A 20215-nucleotide genomic window follows, 5' to 3' on the forward strand; every position below is an offset into this window, starting at 1 on the left:
CAACCCAGATCCACAAATAGGCCTCTGGGGAAAGAGATTAGGTCACTTCGGAGACTTTCAGAAGGATGTAGAATTAAAGGATAAAATATGTTGGTGAAATAAAACAGATGAATGCAACATGACAGAGAGCACAGAAATACACCCGCACAAATACAGTCAAGTGATACTGACAAAGGAGCAGAAACAGTACAGTGGAGAAGAAGTGTTTCGACAATGCGGACATTGGTGGGGGCCAGGTATCAACGGGAGATCCACATGTAAGATAACTGAATCTAGACACAGACCTTAACACCCTTCTAAAAAATTGACTCAAAATATATAATGGACTTAAATATAAAACACAAAACTATAAAACTGATAAAGAAGAAAATGAGAAAATCTAGAGACCCTTGGGTTTGACAATGACTTTTTAGCCAGATGTGACCCATGAAAGCACTAGTTGATAAGCTGGACTTGAAAGTTAAAGACTTCTGCTCTCTTGAAAAATGCTGTCAGGAAAATGAGAAAAGCCACAAGTGTGGAGAAAATATTTGCAAAGTACATGTATGATACAGGACTGTTATCCATGATAGATAAAATACTCTTAAAACTCAAGAAAATGAACCACCCCATTAAACATGGGCAGCAGGGCTGAACAGCCACCTCACCGAAGAGGATACACAGATGGGAAATAAGCGTATGGAAAGGTGCTCAACATTGTGTCATTAAGGAATTACAAATTAAAACGAAAACATGATACCACTACACATCTATTAGAATGGGAAACATCCAGAATACTGAGAACACCAAAGGCCAGTGAGGATGTGAAGCGGCAGGAGTGCTCACTCACTGCTGGTTCAAATGCCAAGTGGCAGAGCCACTTTGAAAGACAGTCTGCCAGTTTCTTACAGTTTAACATAGTCATACCTTATGACCCAGCACTCATGCTTCTTATTTATTTATTGAAATGAGTTGTAAAACATGTCCACTCAAAAATCTGCATGTGAATGTTTTATAGAAGCTTTATTCATAGTTGCCAAAACTGAGAAGCAACCAGGATGCCCTTCAGTAGGTGCTGGATAAATAAGCCATAGAATATCCAAACAGCGGGATGGTACGTAACAGTAAAAAGAAGCGCGCCGTCCAGCCCTGGAGGAACCTTAAGTGCATATTACTGAGTAGAAGAAGCCAATCTGAAGGGCTGCATGCTGCACAATTCCAGCACTGTGACATTCCGCAAAAGACAAAACTGTGAAGACAGTGACAAGATGAGTGGGTGCCAGGGTCGGAGGAGGGGATGGATGAGTAGGGTGAGGACAGGATTTTTAGGGCACTGGAAATAACTCTGAATTATACTGTAATGGTGGAGAGATGTCATTATACATTTTTCAAAACCCATAGAATATACACCACCAAGAGTGAGCCCTAACACAGACTGTGGACTTGCTGGTAATGATGTGTCAGTGCAGGTTCACTGATTATAGCAAAAGTACCACTCTGGTGCCAGGTGTTGGCTGCGGGCAGGGGCAGTGTGCAAAGGAACTGTCTGTACTTCCTGGTCAGTTAGCTCTGAACCTAAAATGACTCTAAAAAATAGTCTTTAGGAAAAGAGTGAAAGGATGTCATCTGCTTTCTGTGACTGTGGCTGTGTGATTTCCCTATTCAGTGAGGAAATACTTTGTTTAAAAGGTATGCCTTGACTAGATTTATGTTGGCTATGGTCGGAGACTAGAGAAGTTTCCTGTTTGGAGGAGCAGAGGTATTGTCCTGAGAAAGACTTCATTTTAGGTGTAAGGCTGCAAGCAGAGTTATAGCCCAGAAATGGAATCCAGACAAGCAATTGGTCACCTTCACTTCCGAGAGCGCAACAGGGGGAAGTGGAGCACCTGTAGGGCACCGCGCTCGCGAGGGGAGATTGGGCCTCACATTCAGGCTCAGACGCCCTGCGGGCAGAGGAACTCAGCGGGGGGCGGGGAGGAGGCCTGGTCAGGGGAGACGGGAGACGGAGGTGTTGGGGGAGGCGAGAGCCACGTTCTGGAGAGGGGTTCAGAGTGCAGCGCTTGGTTTCCAAGTAAGAATTGCTTTACCGGGAGAGAACTGGTGACGTTAACAACGTGTATTTATAAAATAATCATTGGTGGTCTTCACAAGTAAGGGATGGAGGGTGTGAGGAGGTGATGCACACACTTCCATTTGACTAGAAGGGAGGAGAGAAGGGCTGACCTGGAGAAAAAACAGGCTCAGAGGAGATTTTGCTTCAAGTTTGAAGTGACAGAGTGAGCTTAAATGATGAGGGGATTGATTGGGCTGGGATGGACAGGTTTCTGCTAAAGGAGATGTACTTTGTAAACAGTAGTGTCCTAGCTGACTCTGGCTTAGCCAGCGGTAGATGCCTCTTCAATTTGATAGGAGAGAAGGAGAAACTGATGGGTGTGATGCGGGCATATCTGTGGGTATCGCGGCACACTGAGTTACTTTGTCACACTGGTAGTTATCGGTGTTATGGACCGAACTGTGTGCCCCCAACAGTGAAGTGCTGAAGTGCTGTCCGACTGCAGAAATGTGACAGTATTTGGAGACAGGGCTTTAAAAGTGGTAAATAAGTTAAAGTGAGGTCATCAGGGCAGATCCTGGTCCAGTTTGACTGGTATCTTTGCAAGAAGAGGAAATTAGGGCCGACAGGTCCAGGGAGAAGACTGTCATCTACAAGCTAAGGAGGGAGGCCTGAGACGAGGCCGGTCCTGCCAACGCCTTGGTCTCGGACGTCCAGCCTCTAGGACTGAGAGACAGTGCCTTTCTAAGTCACCTGGTCTGTGGTCCTCGTTACAGCACCTTGGCAAACTAATACCATATGGGAGATAGGACATAAGCCAGTGTTTTAAAAAGTGAGACTGTAGATTCAAAAGGCACAGAGAAGATTTGAGATACTTATGAAGCATGGAGGGAGTATTTCCTTCGCAAATAGTCGAGTCACCAGCTGTATTTGAGAGCCACTCGCAGTGGTGACTCTGTGTCTAGACAGGGACCAGCTCCTCTTTTGCGTGTGTCAGATGCATCACAGAAACGCAGGTGCACGGAGTCGCCTGTTGCTGGGATCTTGATGGGGAAACGTGGAGAATAGTCCAAAGGACGTAAGAAAAATGCTGGTCTGTTGAAATGAGAAAGTGTGATTGAATTGGACAGGAAAAATGGAGAGAGCAGGCCTGATGTCTGAGATGCGAAGGGGGTTCCTGAGGACAGATGTGATGTTGTGAAAGAGTAAGAAGAGGTGGTAACAGGCTGGGGCCTCTGATGATTAATTAGGAATTTAAGCATTGGAGGCAGAGCAAGATTAAAATGACAGATGTGTTACTTTGTAGCTGTAAAACTTACACTACCAAAGTTTTCTGAACCTGTCTGTTCATGTCATTTGTTAAATTGGTAAATAAGCCAAAATTGCCAGGTTTATTTGAGGGCTGAATAAGCAAATACATGGTAAATATCCAAGTGCAAAGCCACCTTTGATACCAGCTTTTTTTTTTTTTTTCTGGACAAGTACAATGGGTGAGTTAATTCTGCTACTATGACACATTACCGTTTTTTCATGAACTACACTTGTTACTCACATTTTAGGGGAGAAATGTTTATAAATGTTCTCTCACATGTGTATGCATATACTTATATTGGCATGGCCATGTACGTGTGTATAATGGAAAGGGATACTGCAGCTAATGATGATCAAGATGGGACAGGATTGGGGATTGGGAGGATATCAGCTACCACCTATCACTCAGCCACTCCACATTATCCGAGCCTCCTTGGCCCGAAGGTGGAGGCAGTGCTGAGAGTACTGCTGGGACTCAGCAGCTGCTACTCCCTGCTGCAGGGCTGTGAGGTCTGAGGCTGGCAGGATGGGCCAGTGATCCCTCCAGTGAACTAGGTACTTGGGCCGATGAACCCCACCGTCCAACAGACTTGCAGTCACTTGGTGTCCAGCCCATGGGGGCCAGGAGCAGGAAGGGGAAGGGCACCAGTGGGCTGATCCTGGCAGGGCGTGGGGTGGGCGGTGAAAGCCAGGAGGTGGCCAGTGTTCGCTGCAGGTGGAAGCCGGGATGTCCACGTGGCCAGGGTCAGGGAGGGGCTGGGAATTCCGGATGGCCCGGGCCAGTGAGCATACAGAACTCAGAGCTCAGCATGTTCTCACCTGAAAGGCACCTCCTTGGACCCTGGGGAGAAGAGTCCCCTGCGAATCGCTCAGAGGGCACCACTGCTTTTTGTTCTCTGGGCGGGGGGCAAACCCCGCTGATGACAGGGCCTCGGGCAGGAGGGAGTGGAAATGGAGCCCAAGACTGGAGCCTCAAGGCCTCTTTCTCTACCCGCAGCTGTGCCTGCTTAGCGCTGGGACCGGGAGAGAAAACGCAGAGGGCGGTGCCTGGCCCTGAGGACTATGCAGCCCCCGGTGAGTAAGAGCCTCTACCTACGGAGCTCACACGCTGGCGGGGGGCAGACTGGGGGCTGCTGCGCTCAGGCCTCGGGGCACCTGTTAAGTTTGTCTAGGACTTGAGGACACTGTCCTGGGTCAGGGACTACACAGTGACTAATGTCCTTCCTACTGTCACACACCTTAGGCCAGCCTCCTGTCCGCTTGTGTATTTATAGAACAGATGAGGGACTTTCTCCAGTCCATGGCCTCATTGGGAAATGATCACGTTGTTTGCTCACTTATCTTTATTCACCGTGCTCCTTAAACCATTAGAGCAAAGAACGGGACGTTACAGTCCCAGGGGGACATGGTGATGTCGTCGGGTGCGTCCAGGGCTACAGGTTTGGGTAGAGAGATGGGAAGTGTTGATGGAGCACGAGCATTGAGGCCAGAGAAGGCATGAGGAATAATTCACCAAACATGACAAGAAGGTTAATTACAAAAAGGTAACATTGCATAGGGAGCATCATTTCCTTGGTTGTGGCTGTACCTTTAGGAGGAGAAGAGACTGTGATGGCCGCCCAGGCTGGGGCTGGGCCTCAGTTCAGCCGCCTGAGGTCGCTGGCTTGTTTGCCATGGGCCGAGACTGTGGCTGCCGCTACCACGTTCAGTATGAAATGTGGTCGTTGCTGAAGAATGCCGAGGACAGCTCAGGGGGCTCAGACATTATTAGTAGGCTAATGGCCTGTATTTAATACATGTTCACATAGATAGGAAGAACTTTGTACATTAGTTCACTGGATCTTTCAATACTCAGATTATTAAACCATTTAATAGACGGGGAATCGGTGTAACCACCGGCACTCTGAGTGGTCTTTTTATCCCAGTCTTGATGGGATCGTACATGCTTAGTCTGCTCTCTTAGCCCCCCCCCCCCACATTCTTTAGTTCTTGGAGGAAAACAAAAAACTGTGGCCAAGGCACTGGGAACAAGTCTTAAGAGCGAGTCTGATGGAGTTGGGGCCCCAGGAGCAGTTGTTGAACTAACACAAGCCCCCAAAGGCAGCGTGCCCATATCATTATCTTGAACCTTTTTATAGCTTTCTGTGCTGCTCTTTGAACAATAGGGTGAGTAATGGGCAGAGAATAACTTCTGGCTTTTTGATCCAAGGGCCATGGTTTCACACTGTAAATCTCCGTGATGCCAGATGCCAGCTCAACCCCCTACTTGGACATTGGAGGGGTTGCTCTGTCTAAACCAGAATATTGGTGATGTTTTAGGAATCAGTGATGTTTGAAGATGTCACTGTGGACTTCACCCAGGAGGAGTGGGCCCTGCTGGACGCGTCCCAGAGGAAGCTGTACAGAGACGTGATGCTGGAGAACATCGGCCAGCTGGTCTCCGTGGGTGAGTCCGTGTGTATTGGTAGGAGGTAGATACTCATTTGTTCAGTCTAACACTCAGAGCGGAACAGGGTAACGGTGAACATTTTTGAATGCATAAAGTTTTTTCTACATAATAATTCTCCTCAAAATCTTTATGCTGAGACTTGAGACCAGACTAGTGAAAATAAATATAAGCTCCAGAAGAATAATGTTAGCTACTGCTTGAAAATAATATTCAACCCACTGTAGAGACCTTTAATTTCTCCTTTTTTGAAAAGAGAGAGGACTCTGTATTCTGTCTCTGAACTTGGGCTCGGGCATCAGCAACTGGAGGGCTTCACTATTTTGGAAAGATAATCTCATCATCTGGATTTCAGTGTTGAAGGTGTTACCTGGGCTGTACTTCAGTGTCCAGCTTCTTATTCCTCAGTAGCCTGTCCTGAACTTGATGGCCGTGCACTTTCATTAGCATAGAACTCAAAACCCACATACCATTTCCCATGAACAGGGTGCCAGCATTGCAGAGCAGACGTGATTTTCCGGCTGGAGCGAGGTGAGGAGCTGTGGAGTGAGGGAAGAGGATTTCTCCAGGATCAGAATCCAGGTGAGCGGCAGGGACCTGTGTTTCAAAATGAGGAGTCTCGTTAGTGAGGATCTCCTTAGATCTGTCAAGTTTTCTAAAATGTAGGTGGAGGACATTGGGACAAAATTGGGACAAAAGCCTTCAGATGTTCCTGGTCCTTGCGTGTATCAGCCACAGTTCACGTGTCCTCCTGCCGCTGTCTTTTTAGGCTTTAGAGAAAAAGATGCTAACATACTTACTGAAGTAAAACATTCATGTATGTTCTGATCCTCCCCTTGAAGATTCTCCCTCTCTTTACCTACTCACTGACTTCATCCACATTTCAGTTTTGTCATACTTCAGTCCTAAAAATCTTTACTGATGGTCAGTGCCTTACAATGCGCTTCTCCCTGCTAGAGTATTCACTCATTCATTGCCCCATCAAAGAGTCAGTTTTAGAAACATGCATGAGTCTTGGTGGTTTTCATTATTTTCATTCCCGTAATGCCATTGTAAATATCTTTTTCCCATTATTTTAGGCAGGGAAAGTGCCCTTAAGGAACAAGAAATGATTGCCACCAAACATACCATCCTGAAGGACACATCTACGGTCATACCAGTGGTAAGTTTGTTTCACAGGTGTTAAACCCTGGTCACCCAAGTTACAGCCCCAGGAATGGGACATTGTACTGAGCACAATAGCCTGATTTACATTAAGTTGGTATTAAGCTCTCTCTGAGCAAGAAGTTTTAGTTTGCATTTGGTGAATAAATTAACCTGAGCTCAAAACTGTATAACTTGAGATTTTAAAGGGCATCTGCATAAACAGATGCAGGCTTGTCTTTGAGACATATTATGGTCTTCAAAATTCATGTACAAGCTCGGCAGTTTGGATGCTACAAAAGGGCAAGTCTTTATGTATGCAAGTAATACTGGGAAGATTTTAATTGTAGACCGTCACACTGAATGATTAGGATTCATATGTAGAGAAATGAATGTCTGAATGTATGTGCACAAACCATTAATAGCATTTCATCTCCTTCCCAAAAGCAGAAATCTCACACCGCAGAGGATCCCTTTGAATGTAATGATTTCGGAGAAGATTTCACTCAAAGCAGTTTCACAATGACTCAGCATTTGTTAACTCACATGGAAAAGACACCGTGTATCAGCAAACAGTGTCAGAAGTCCCTTAGTGCCCAGTCATACCTTAATCAACACAAGCAAATTCATACTCGAGATAAATCGTGTGAGTGCCATTTATGTGGGAAAGTCTTTAGTAACTACTCTAGCCTTAGAAGGCACGAGATGACTCACACCGGAGAGAAACCGTATGAGTGCCGTATCTGTGGGAATGCCTTCATTCAAAGCTCTGACCTTAGAAAACACAGTCTGACTCACACTGGAGAGAGACCGTATGAATGTCGTGTGTGTGGAAAAGCCTTCAGCCAGTCCTCTAACCTCAGACAGCATGAGAGAACCCACACCGGAGAGCAACCCTATGAATGCCGTGTGTGTGGGAAAGCCTTCAGTAAGCGCTCTGCCCTCAGGCGGCACGCGAGGACCCACACTGGAGAGAAGCCCTATGAGTGTCAGCTCTGTGGGAAGTCCTTCAGCCAGTGTTCTGCCCTCAGACGGCACGAAGGAACCCACAACGGAGAGAAGAGTATGAGTGCCTTCAGTAAGTATTCCGACCTGAGATGACGAAGAAACACTGACCAATGTGAAAGATCCTTCAGTCATCCTTACTCATTTGACACATGCAAATTTATATGGAAGAGAAAACATTTGTGTGACACGTCCTTCTTGAATGAACTCACACTGTAAATAAGGAATGTAGCATTCTTCAACAGGGAAGAACCCCAGGTCTATAGTCACTGTGAATACTCAGCCAAGCACCCAAGAAAACTCAGTGAAGGAATAGATGCTATACTAGGAAGTAAGAGGATGAAGGCTTTTAAGGAATACCAGATGATTCATCCTGGAGAAGTGAGTCAATGGAAAACCTTGAGAAATCTACTCAGAGCATGTGGCACATGTGAGGATTCCACCATACAGATGCTTGGTGTCCTGAAGAGTGTGTAGCAATCACTTCTTACTCAACACTAAGGTTCTCACACTGAAAAGAGAGCAGTCCCACAATCAAAGTGGAGAAACTTCAGCTAGATTTCACATTAGAAAACTATGTCTAGGAGAAATTTTTTAAAACATCTAAAAGAGCTTTTTAACATAAACTTAGCTTATAATTCAAGATTTTGAGAAAATATTCATGGTAAAGTGATCTGGGAATAAGAATTTTCTAAGAAATTCAATTTAACTTTTTCAATAGATTATTACTTGTAAATATTTACAACAATAAACACTGTTGCTGAGAAATCTAGTATGTCGGTGAAGTTCTAGTCTCCTTCATGCAGCGGTGAACCCACAGGTTCGGGTCCGCGCTCGTGGGCATGTGGGTGAGGGACGCAGGTTGCCTCTGAGTACCCTTTCTCCAAAAGGCTCCACACCAGCTCCACTCATTCAGCACCTCGTGGTGACAACAGGGACCTTTACCACACTGCCGGCTTCCCAGTGTACGACTACCGTGGCCTAGCAGGATCCTAGCCATCAGGTGTAACCACTGCATTGTCCCCAGCCCTGTCTCTGCCCCTGGGCAGCTACTTGGGGCCAGAGGGACAGAAAGATCTGCCTTCCCAGGTCAAGAACACTGCTTGGATTTTTTTCCATGAAAAAATCCAGCCTGTTCCCTCTGACCTAACTGGGGGGCAGAAGTTCACCCTGCATCTTGTTCAGGTCAGTCCTGAGTGACGCACCTGCTCATTCCCCACACAGAGCCACTGCTGTGCCCACCCCGCCCCCCTACAGCCATCCTGAAAAGAAAACTCTAGTCAAAGATAAAAACCCCTAACCTGTCAGACTCCACATTAAGCCTTCCCTTTATTCACTCAATGTGCGCTTCCCCAGGCAAAAACCAGTTTCCACAAAGGAGGGTTCTGCTGTGCCTCCAGGGCTTGGACGCATTTTGCCCTTGAGCAAAGCCTAAGATTGGAACTGAACCCTAGGGGAATGCTCAAGAGGAAACAGGGCTGATCTCTGCTCTTCCTAACCAGGCACAATCGCAAAATGAGAAATTTTAATCTCCACAAGTGATTCTACTGTACAGTCAACATGTGGGGATGACAACCAATCGAAATTCAGCGTGTTGGCCCTGGGCTCGGGAGGCAGGGCTGGCCAGGCAGGGACACACGGAGATGCACACAAGGTCTCACGGGAACAGGCTGGGGACGAGACACTCCAGCCCTGGAGGCAAAGCCCACGGGTTCCGATTTCCACCACCACAGCCCACGGGATCTTGTTACTGAAACCTTCTAGGACTCAGTTTAAGGGTGAAGTAGGCCTAGTGCCTTTATTTTAGAGCAGTCATGAATACTAACGATTGATGCCATACGAACCAGGTTCTTAGTACAGATAGCATCATGTTTGCAAACAGGATATTTCATAAATGGAGGTCTGGCTTTGCCAATCTTCCTTATTTCATGTTTATACTAAAATACATTCATTCTTAAGAATCAGGTTGTCTTATTACTTCATTTAATCTGCTTATGATAAGACATCATATATCACAATGCCATAGTTGACTTTAGCTGTAATCCTGGGCCACAACTGAACGGGAAACCCACCCGGCAGCCCAGCCAGGGGTCACCTCCTCTGCCGCAGTGTCTCCGGGAAGGGAAGGGAAGGGTGGGCCCGGGGCTGCGGCGGTGGGGCCTGCGCTCGTGCTGGGACATGACTCAGCAGCCTGCCACGGACAAGGACTCTCCATTCACTAACACTCTCTTTTAGTGACTTTCCATGGTGTTTCATCACTTTTTGCTTTCAAATTTGTACCTATTTTGTTATATTTGAGATCTGAGGATTTCACTTTTTTGCCTATAGTGAGTGAGAGTGAACAATCACCAGATTTAAAAGTCCCCTGACAGGGAGGCAGGTCCAAGGCTGCATACAGAGCCTGAGCCCACTTCTTCCCATGTTTACACAGAACCTGCACCTGCACAGAGCTCATTCTGAGAGAAACTGAGGCCTTAGCCAGCACCTGCACGGCAGGGATACGGTGACCACATAAAAAATGGCAGGAGAGACAGAGACAGTTACCCAGGGAGCCCTGCCCGCAAGGCCGACCTGCGGAGGGGGCTGTCACCGAGAGCTGGAGGGCAGATTGGCCTGCCCTGGCACAGGAGGAAAACTGGCTCAGGGTGTGGAGGGCAGCTGCACTCTTGTAACAAACCTATTTTCAGAACTCACATGCCAGATGGTGGAAGAACTGCTGGAACTGGACCAGAGGCGCTGGTGAGTGCCGCTGTTGGCTCACGCTGCCCGTGCGCACTAGCAGCGGGATGGGAGCAGGGTGAGTGCCATTGTTCACTCCCCTCCGCACACTGCTAGTGTGGACACAAACAGGGAGAGCACCGCTGCTTAACATTCTTCCCCCACATACGGACAGAGTGGACGGGAACAGCGTCGGGGCACCCCCACCAGTCCAGACTTACCCAAGGCAATCTCCCAGGCCCCACTTGTGCCAAAACACACTTGCCAGAGATCCACCAGTCCCACCACGGTGGCACTAGCATGGCACCCACGTGGATTCACCCTCTTGCATCCCTTCCCTCCCATCCTTCTCAGTGTGGCCCTGACCAGTGCCCAATGGGACACCAAGTAGTCTGCCCCTCAGCCCATGTCTGTCACCACTGCAGCACCAATGTGCCCACCTGGGAAACTTATAGGCTGCAACACTAGGCCCCTGTATGGCAACCCCAGCCATTGCCCACTTGGAACACTCCCGGACTAGGCCCCTTCCCCACCAGGAACCCCACTAGCAAGCTCCAGGCCCACTGCCTACCCAGGAACCCCCCAGAGAACACCCCTTCAACACTGGCCACTGCCAGCAGAGCCCAGGATGGTGCCCACCGGGGAGACTGCTGGCCAATTCCCTGGGAGCCCCCAACCTGGGAAATCATGGCTCAAGACCACCCAGCCATCCAGCCAAAAACACCAGGCAGATGCGGTCTACCCAGGGGATGTTCATACATGATGCCATGGCTTCAAAACAGGGAGATAGACTTTCACCTAACTTACAGAAACAAACACACAAAGTCAACATGAGACAGAGGAGTATGCTTGAAAAAACACAACATGACAGAACACCAGAAAAAGAAAGAGAATTAAGCACTTTACCCAGTAGAAAATGTATAGTAATGGCTATGAGGATGATCACCAGACTTGAGAGGAATGTATTTTGTCCTCTGTCATGTGACCGCAGATGCTAGGATGCAGGTGAACAGATAAGCAGTATGAAACCCAGTCACAGAAAGCACTCAAGCTCAGACAAAAGGATGCGGATAGAATAAGGGAGCTCAGGGCCAACCTCTAACACCGTAACGTTTGCATTATAGGTACCCCAGAAGAAAAAGAGGAAGGGGTGGAAAACTTTTATTTGAACAACAAAAAAGGGAAACTTCCCCAATCCAGGGAAGGAAACAGCCATCCAGGTCAGAAGGCCCAGACAGTCCCCAACAAGGTGAACCTAAGGAGGCCCACACTGTGACACATGATTCAAATATCAAATATCAAAGACGAAGGAATCTCAAAAGTAGAAAGAGAAATGCAATGACTTACCATCAAAGGAGACCCCATAAGGCTAATCAGCTGATTCTTTAGCAGAAATTCTACAGGCCAGAAGGGAGTGGCACGACACACTCAAGTGCAGAAAGGAAATGTCCTTCAACCAAGGACAACTTGCCTGGCAAGGTCAGCATCCAGCACCGAAGGAGGGATGGAAGAGCTTCCCAGGTGAACCCAGGACTCCGCCACCACTGACCACCACCCAGCAAGATAGGTAACGGGACTTGGTAAGGAGGAAAGGGCAAGACTCTGACTGGAAGAAAGCAAATCATGAAGGGAAAGATTTCACTGGCAAAAGCAAACATATGAGCATAGGCGGTAGACCAACCACTTTAAAGCTAGTCTGAAGGCTAAATGACAATAGTAGTAAAATCAGTCACTGAATAAAAAAGTATAAAAGCAGATTTCATAAACATGAAATGTGGGGGAGGTGGAATGAAACAATGCAGTGCTATTAAGATGTATTCCCCATCACTGACCATCAACTTGCCATAGACTGGTGTATACATATGGCGTCAAATATAAACCCAGTCATACACAAATACCAAATACCTACGACAGACAGACAAAAAATAGAGTCCAACCATAACACTAACAAGTCATAATGTGCAAGGAAAGAAAGCAAGAGGGGAAGATCAGGTGTGACAAAAACCACAAGGAAACATTTAATGAAATGGCAGTGGGTACATACGTAGCAATAATTACCTTAAAGGTAAATGGACTCAACGCTGCAATCAAAAGACATAGGGTATCTGAATGGATAACAAAGCAAGACCCAACTATGTGCTGTCTGCCTTGAAGAGACTCACTTCAGGCCTGAAGTCACGCACACACTGGAACTGAGGGGATACGAAAAGACACTCCCTGCCCAAGGGGGACGCTAACTCTTCTGCAGTTTATTGTGTGAACCTCCATGAAAAAAAGGGAGGAGGGGAGATGGGGAGGGAGGAGTGCAGGACGGGGGAGGAGGATGGAGGTGGGAAGGGGGGCAAGGGGGATGGGGGAGGCTGGGGGAGGGCAAGGGAGAGAGAAAGATACCCGGCAAGAAGGAAGAAGAAAATAAGTAAAATAATCTGCTTCCCCAAAGCAAAGCAATATAAGCAATATGGCAAATATTTTTTTTAAATGGAAGGATAAAAACTAATCATCTCAATAGATGCTGGAAAAGCCTTCGACAAAATTCAACATCCACTTGTAATAAAATCTCTCACCACAGTGGACATGGGGGAAACACCTCAACATAAGAAAAGGCCCCATGTGATGACCCCACACCTCACATCACCCTCACTGGCAAAGACAGAGAGCTTTTCCTCCCAGAGGAGGCACAGGACGAGGATGTCCACTCTCACCATTTTTATTCAGTGTAGATCTGAAAGTCCTACCCCAGCAATAAGATAAGAAACAGAAAAGGCATCTCAGTTGGTCAGGAGGAACTAAAGTGTCACTATTTGCAGGAGACATGACCCCATATATAGAAAACCCTGAAGACTCCACAAAAAAAAAACTGTAAGAATTAATAATGGATTCTGTAAAGTCACAGGATACACAAATCACTATATAGAAATCTGTGACCTGAGCATAAGACTATATATCAATGATACCTTAATTTTAAAAAAAGGAAAAAAAAAATTCGACAGAAAATGAAAAAAAGAAATCTGTGGTGTTTCTATGTACAAATAATGGACTAACAGAAGAAATCAACCCCATTTACAACTGCATCAAAAAAGAACAAAATACCTAGAATAAATTAAACCAAGGAGGTGAAAGACCTGTACTATGAAAACTATAAAACAATTAATAAAGTAATTGAAGATAACACAAATGGAAACATATCCGACGCTCACACACAGGAAGAATTCATATTATTAAAATAGGTGTGCTGCCCAAAGCAGTCTACAGATTCAATGCATGTCCATCAAAATAATTAAAACACTCTGCTTCCCAAATGCAAAGCAATATAAGCTTTTTTTTTTCCATTTATATATTTATTCAAATTTTTAACGTTTTGTTTTGCAATATAAGCTTTTAATGACATTTTTTAAAGAGCTAGATCAAATACTCCTAAAATGTGTATGGAAGCCCAAAAGACCCTAAGCAGCCAAAGCAATCTTGAGAATGACGAGTGGTGTTGAATCTATCACTTCCCTGATTTCAATGGTACTAAAAAGATACAGTAACCCAAACAGTGTGTTGTTGGCCCAAAAATACACATATGTTAAAGGAACAGAATAGAGAACCCAGAAGTAAGCCCACACTTACATGGTCTATTAATGTACAACAAAGGACGCAACAATATACAATAGTGAAAAGACAGTCTCTTCAACAAATGGCACTGGGAACACTGGGTCACTAACACCATACACAGAAATAAACGTCAATGAATTAAGAACCTAAATATAAGACCTCAAAGCATAAAACTTGTAGAAGAAAACATAAGCAGTACACTCTTGAACATTAATATTAGTAATCTTTTCCTGGACAGGTCTCCTTGGGCAAGGGAAACAAAAGCAAATATAAACAAGTGGTAGTATATCAAACTCAAAAGCTTCTGCACAGCAAAAACCATCCACAAAACAAAAAGGCAACCTACTGTACGGGAGAAAATATTTGCAAATGATGTATCTGATAAAGGACTAACATCCAAATAATACAAAGAACTCACAACTCAACACCATAAGCAATAACCCAGTAAAAAAAAGGGTAGACATTTTTTTCAAAGAAATGCAGATGGCCTGCACACACATGTAAAGATACTCAACCTCACTAATCACCAGAGAAATGCAAATGAAAACCATCAGGAGACATCACCTCCTACCAGTCGGAGTGGCGAATATCGACAATACAAGAAATAAAGTGCTGGCGGGCATGGAGAGGAAAGGGAACCCTCGTGTGCTGCTGGTGGGATTGCAAATTGGTGCAGCCACTGTGCGTAGCAGTCGGGAGGTATCTCAATAAACTACGTTATGACCCAGCAATTCCGCCTCTGGGAATTTACTAGAAGAAGTGAAAATCATTCACTGGAAAAGATACATGCACCCCTATGTTTACTGAAGCATTCTTTACAGTAGCCAAGATATGGAAGCAACCCAAATGCCCAGTAGATGAATAAAGATGTGGTACATGTATACAGTAGAATATTATTCAGCCATAAAACAGAACGAAATCCTGCCGCCTGCAGCAACATGGGTGGCCTGGAGGGTATCATGCCCAGTGAGGTCAGTCAGTCAGAGAAAGGCAAATACAGTAGAATTTCACTTATATGCTGAATCTAAGCAACAAAACAAAGGAAGCGGGCTGATACAGGCTCATAAACACAGAGAGGAGAACGGCGGGCCCTAAGGGAAGGCACCAGGGAGACGAGCGAAACAGACAAAAGGGGAAAAAATAAACGAGGATGTTTGGGGTCTTGACCTGCTGGGTACTACACGAGGGCGCACCCTCCAGCATTCATCCCGCTGGGCACTGCGCTTGTTGCGTTTTATTGCATATATCTCAATTTAAAAAGGAATAAAGTTCCACATAAATAAAACCAAATAGAATCCCGAGACAAAAACTGAGTTGCGTCCCCCTGGGGAGACTTGTCTCCACGATTCCCCGGAAGCCGCGGAGATGAAGGCGGGAAACGGCGTCTGCCCGCGTCCCGGGAAGCGAGCACAGCCTTGCCCGCCGTGCACCCGGGTGCCGGGCGGGTGCCCGTGGGCGCCGCTCGGAAACCAGCTAGAACTCAGTCCGTGTTGAACGCGGAGTGACACTCCCGCCGCCCCGCACCGGGGACAAGCCCGCGCGCCCCTCGCGCTGCCGGGACGCGGGGCCCGGGCCCGGCCGGCGGCACACGGTGTCCGCCCCGAGCTGCCCCGGGACTTTTCCCCGGAAGCCCCAGACCCGCACACGTACCCCGAGGACCGGCCCTGCGCTCGCACTCGACCCCGTCCCGCCCCACTCACCCGACGGCGGCCCCGGCTTCTCCTCGACCTGGGCAAACGCAGCTCAGGGCGCTTGGTGCTCAGGTGACGGACAAGCCCGCACCCCTTCCGTGTGTCCTGCTGAATCCCTGAAATTCAATGTTCAGCTTTATCAGGGCCACAACTTGGGAAAGTCTAACTGAAATCAAGCCAACTCTCCAGTATTACTGATAAAAAAGGATGGAGGTTTTAAAAATCAATTGCTTACCTCTGTAAAAACAGTGAACAATTGGAATTTAAAGTTCCTTATTTACAATAGCACTGAAAACCTGACATCAGTGTAGAGAGAACAATTCTTGGTCACGTTTGTGTGGTTCTGAGGATCGTGTCCAATATTATTCCCTTGATATGTAGTAGAGGCATTATCTAAGACTGGAGACTAAAGAAATTTTTTCTTGGAAGAGAAGTTAATAGGTTTGATATATATTTCATGTTAGGTGCCTGTACCACACACAAGCCGAAATTACACCTCTCAAGGGAGACCTACACGTGAGCTTTAAGACATTGCTGCTCTCATAAAGGTAACAGTGGAGGAAATTAAAGAAATGCATGCCATCCCTGTGACAGTGGATAGTAAGAGGACAAAGGCCAGCCTTGAGAGATTCCAAGAAGATTATTTGAATATATTTTAAAACCAGTTAGAGACTGGTGACTCTATAATTAGACCAGAATCTGTATCTTGGTCGTGTGCTGTCAGATGCAGCCGTGAGGCGGGCAGGCACCTGATCAGAGGCACATTCAAAGGTCACAGGCACAGGCACATGAGCACCTGGGGTCTCGGCAAATAGTATTAAAATGGGTCCCTGGGGATTAACCTGGGCAGTGACGGTGACGGGCAGGGGCTGACGGCAGGGATTCAGCACACTGAGTTCCCCTGGGGCAGGAGAAACGGACCATGTTGTGTCCAGGAGCTGGAAGAGGCGGTGATAAGAGAAGGGGCTGTGTGACAAGGGACTGGGCAGTGGTGTGCGGGGGCACCCAGCTCTGGCAGGCGCCCCTGAAGACGACAGCGCCCTCCTGTTTCCTTCATAAGAGATGCAGTGCGACAGGCTTGGTTATCTTGCAACGACTGAAAAACCTGACGTTATATGTATTGTGTTCAGAATGAACCTGAATTCTGGGAGAAAACTTCAACTGCTTAAGAAACTTTTGCCTAATAATATTCTATATTCACACTGGAAAAATAATGCCAGCGTAACTAACAGCAGCCGTGTGTCTCCCTCAGGTGTGTGTGCTTCCATCCCTGCAGAGGTAACGTGTCAACACTTAACACAGGGACATACTGTAAATACACATTATCATTGCTGAAATATGGAAGGAGATGTGGAATTAATGATAACCTTTTAGGGTTACATTGAAAATTAAGCAAAATACATATATTTTTATCAATAAAAGATTATAATGTACAAATTAAACCAAAAAAATATCCGAGTATAAGAGTAAATAAGTTCTCACTACCTAAAAGCAAGTTTTGCGTTAGAATATCCACCAAGACAGATCAAGAAATTAAGTGAATTCCACGTGGGCTCCTGCTGAGCCTGACACTCGGCATGGCAAGTGACCCCCTGCGCTCTCTGCGGGCGTCAGGGACCGGCCGCCGCCCTTGGGCCCCTGCACAGCCTCCCCCAGGTGGGCCAGCGGCCGCTCCCCCGCCCGCCCCCCGCCGCACCTGCGCGGCTCACCTGCTCTTGGACAGAAACGGGGGAGTGGGCAGTGCCGGCACGTGCGTGTGATCAGATCCCGCGGGCCCGGGGCTGCCGCCTCTGTGCTGCGCCCCACCGGCTGGGGGAAGCTTCAGAGGCTCCCAGGATGAGGGACACGCCACGCAGCCGCTACACGTGGTGGGGGTGCCGGACACCAAGCAAAAAGCCGTCCCTGCGAACGGTCCCCACAGGATGTGGGGCGGGGAGCCGGTGTGCCCACCCCCTCTGGGCGTGGCCTCACTTACAAGCTCCTGACCTCTACACAGCCTTCTGCACTTCACGTCCGATTACAACACAATTCAAAGAAAACTGGTAGAAACTCTGCCGAGACCAATGTCGAACTGTCTGCAGTACCTTGCAGACACCTGGAGACCAAACCTGGGCCGCGTTTCTCTAATCACACTGTCCTTGGCCAGCCGCTTGGGTGCCTGGCAGAGGCTGTTTTTACGTCTTTGGAATTAATGGTATGCCCCCTCAACGCTGTCTTGTCCCGGTGTTTATCACCCCGCACCCCCGGCCCAGGAGCCCCTTCCTCCACGAGTTCAGTCCAAAGAGCCCTGCTCCTTCTGTGCCCTCCGTCACTCGCCCTCCCAGCACAGGGAGTGGAGACCTTTCAATCAGTACCTTCGAGGTGGCGGCAGCTCTGAGTCCTCCGTGAGGTCCTGGTTCCGCCCAGCCCAGCCCGGCCCGCTGCTCTCAACGTCTGATCGCTCAGAACCCAGCCATGGGCTCTCAGCACCACCCGGTAGTCACGGGGACACATCAGGTGTGAAGGCTTCTCTGCCCCGCCCAGCAACTGCAATAATGACGGTAGTGGGAACACCTGTTAAATCACAAATGGAGACCAGCCTTGAAAATTCCATGAAAAACCACTTAGTCATACCAGCGAAGCCATTTAGGAAGTAAGAGTGACTTACTGGGTCATTTCTCGTTTATGCCTCTGCAGATCCTTTACAGCAGATCTTAGCTGTTCCCCGAGGCCGACAGGAGGTCACCTACACCAGCCCCCTGCCATTGAAGGAAAGGCTGATACAACCAACCTCTGTGAGGCCTCATCAGGCACTGCTCCCATCACGGCCTCGGCCTCGAGCCGTGCTTGGCTTGAGTCCTGGCTCGCTAAACTTTTACTAGCTGCTACTTGGTTGATTCACTGGTTTTCAGTTATTTCTAACTTTGACATGCATATGTTAATATATAAAAGGTACGTGACATGGTTTTGTTATCTACCTTGTCAGCTGCCACGATGCACAGTATAGGACGCCATTTTTACAGTTCTTGCAGTTTATGGTAAATCCGGCCCCACCGCTCCTTGTCCCCCTTCGTGCTCGCCCACCACGGGCCTGGCAGCAACTCTGATGGCTCCTTGGTGCCAACGCCACAGGCTCTCGGCGCCACCTGGTGGCCGTGGCGGGCGCATCAGGTGTGAATGCCTCTCCCTCCGCGGGACGTGGCGAAAACACACCGCTCTTCACTTAGTGCTTGGGGTGTATCTTACTTACAGGGATACATGTAAATGAGGAGGCCGTTTGTGAAATTTGATATACTTTTAATGAAAGGAGTAACTGGTACTATTTCTTAATGGAAATAAGCCAGTAGAGCGATTTCTGTACTGGGGTCAAGCAAATGTCTTTGGAACTGCTATTTAACAGTGATTCCTCATTTAAAAATTTTCATGATAATAAGGATAATGAACAACAAATTGCTAACTTTGTGAATGTCCTATATTTGATCAGTATTTTACTTAGGTTTCAGTCCACAGTAAAACAATTTCAAAATATTTTAAACAGGTAAGCACCTGTGACTAAGATATTAATAATCTGGTGATATGAAAAAGTGCCCAAAGACTTTACAAAGGTCTTATTTTTTGGATGGATTTTATTTCAGCAAATCACTGTGTAAGGATAAATAGTTGAGGCACATCAGTAGTCTCTTTGATGTCTCTGATGACATTTTGAGGGATTCATGTGAGTCAAGGGGCATAGAGATTTTAATAACTAAGCCTTAGTCATGTTAGTTATTTAAATGACTTAAAATAACATTAATTTAATGTAACAGTAAATTATGAAATTATTTTAAAAATCCCTTTGTTCAGAGCATGATTCCTGGCTTCAGGACATGAGGAAGAAAAATGTTGGAAGGATTTCCATGAACTCTTCCATTGATTAGGGTAATTTTAAGGTTTTTTTTTCCTCACCCATGATATTTGTATATTTAATTCTCAGGTTCCTTTCTGGCCATGTTGAAACCCTTGTGTGCCTTGGCGGAAATTTATGTGGAAAGTTTCTGTAGAAGAAGGTGATCTCTGGCGTGTGAAGAGGTAAGAAACATTTTTAAACACTCACAGGCCAGAAAGTTCCTGATGACATCTGGGGTGCGGCGAGGGTGGATGGACACCAGGAACCCGGTGCCAGCCCCGTGGAGGAGGAAATAGAGACCAAGCCAGTCAGGACTGCGAGGACATTCCGAGAGTCCAATGGGGACTGCCTCTGGTTTGGGAATGAACAAACCCGGCCAGCGTGGGGCAGAGCTTCAAGCACTCACA

The 20215-nt window shown here is 47.0% G+C and overlaps 1 protein-coding gene and 1 long non-coding RNA gene across 7 annotated transcripts in view; one reads left to right on the top strand and one right to left on the bottom strand.

The window, feature by feature from the left end:
- LOC108391951 (uncharacterized) overlaps positions 1-8709 on the top strand; it is a 22457-nt gene extending 13748 nt beyond the window's left edge. For 3 of the 4 annotated variants that reach the window (XM_073219213.1, XM_073219212.1, XM_073219214.1), the window contains exons 4-8: positions 4341-4417; positions 5663-5789; positions 6276-6371; positions 6869-6951; positions 7380-8709. In XM_073219213.1, coding sequence (XP_073075314.1) covers positions 4406-4417; positions 5663-5789; positions 6276-6371; positions 6869-6951; positions 7380-8033 — 972 coding nt within the window. In that variant the 5' untranslated portion in view covers positions 4341-4405 and the 3' untranslated portion in view covers positions 8034-8709. The remainder of the gene's footprint in view (positions 1-4340; positions 4418-5662; positions 5790-6275; positions 6372-6868; positions 6952-7379) is intronic. The other variant, XM_073219215.1, reaches the window with a different exon arrangement.
- LOC108391952 (uncharacterized) lies at positions 5773-19031 on the bottom strand. Of its 3 annotated transcripts, none has more exons than XR_012124065.1 (3): positions 18901-19031; positions 18298-18469; positions 5773-6386 (listed from the first exon to the last, which is right to left on the bottom strand). It is a non-coding gene; the product is annotated as an uncharacterized lncRNA (long non-coding RNA). The 3 variants fall into 3 exon arrangements; XR_012124064.1 differs by having other exon boundaries at positions 18298-18496; positions 18901-19009; XR_001851892.3 differs by lacking the exon at positions 18901-19031 and adding an exon at positions 18591-18881 and having other exon boundaries at positions 18298-18496.
- Between the last annotated feature and the right edge of the window lie 1184 nt (positions 19032-20215).

Source organism: Manis javanica, chromosome 12 (assembly GCF_040802235.1).
Source record: "Manis javanica isolate MJ-LG chromosome 12, MJ_LKY, whole genome shotgun sequence".
NCBI lineage: Eukaryota > Metazoa > Chordata > Mammalia > Pholidota > Manidae > Manis > Manis javanica.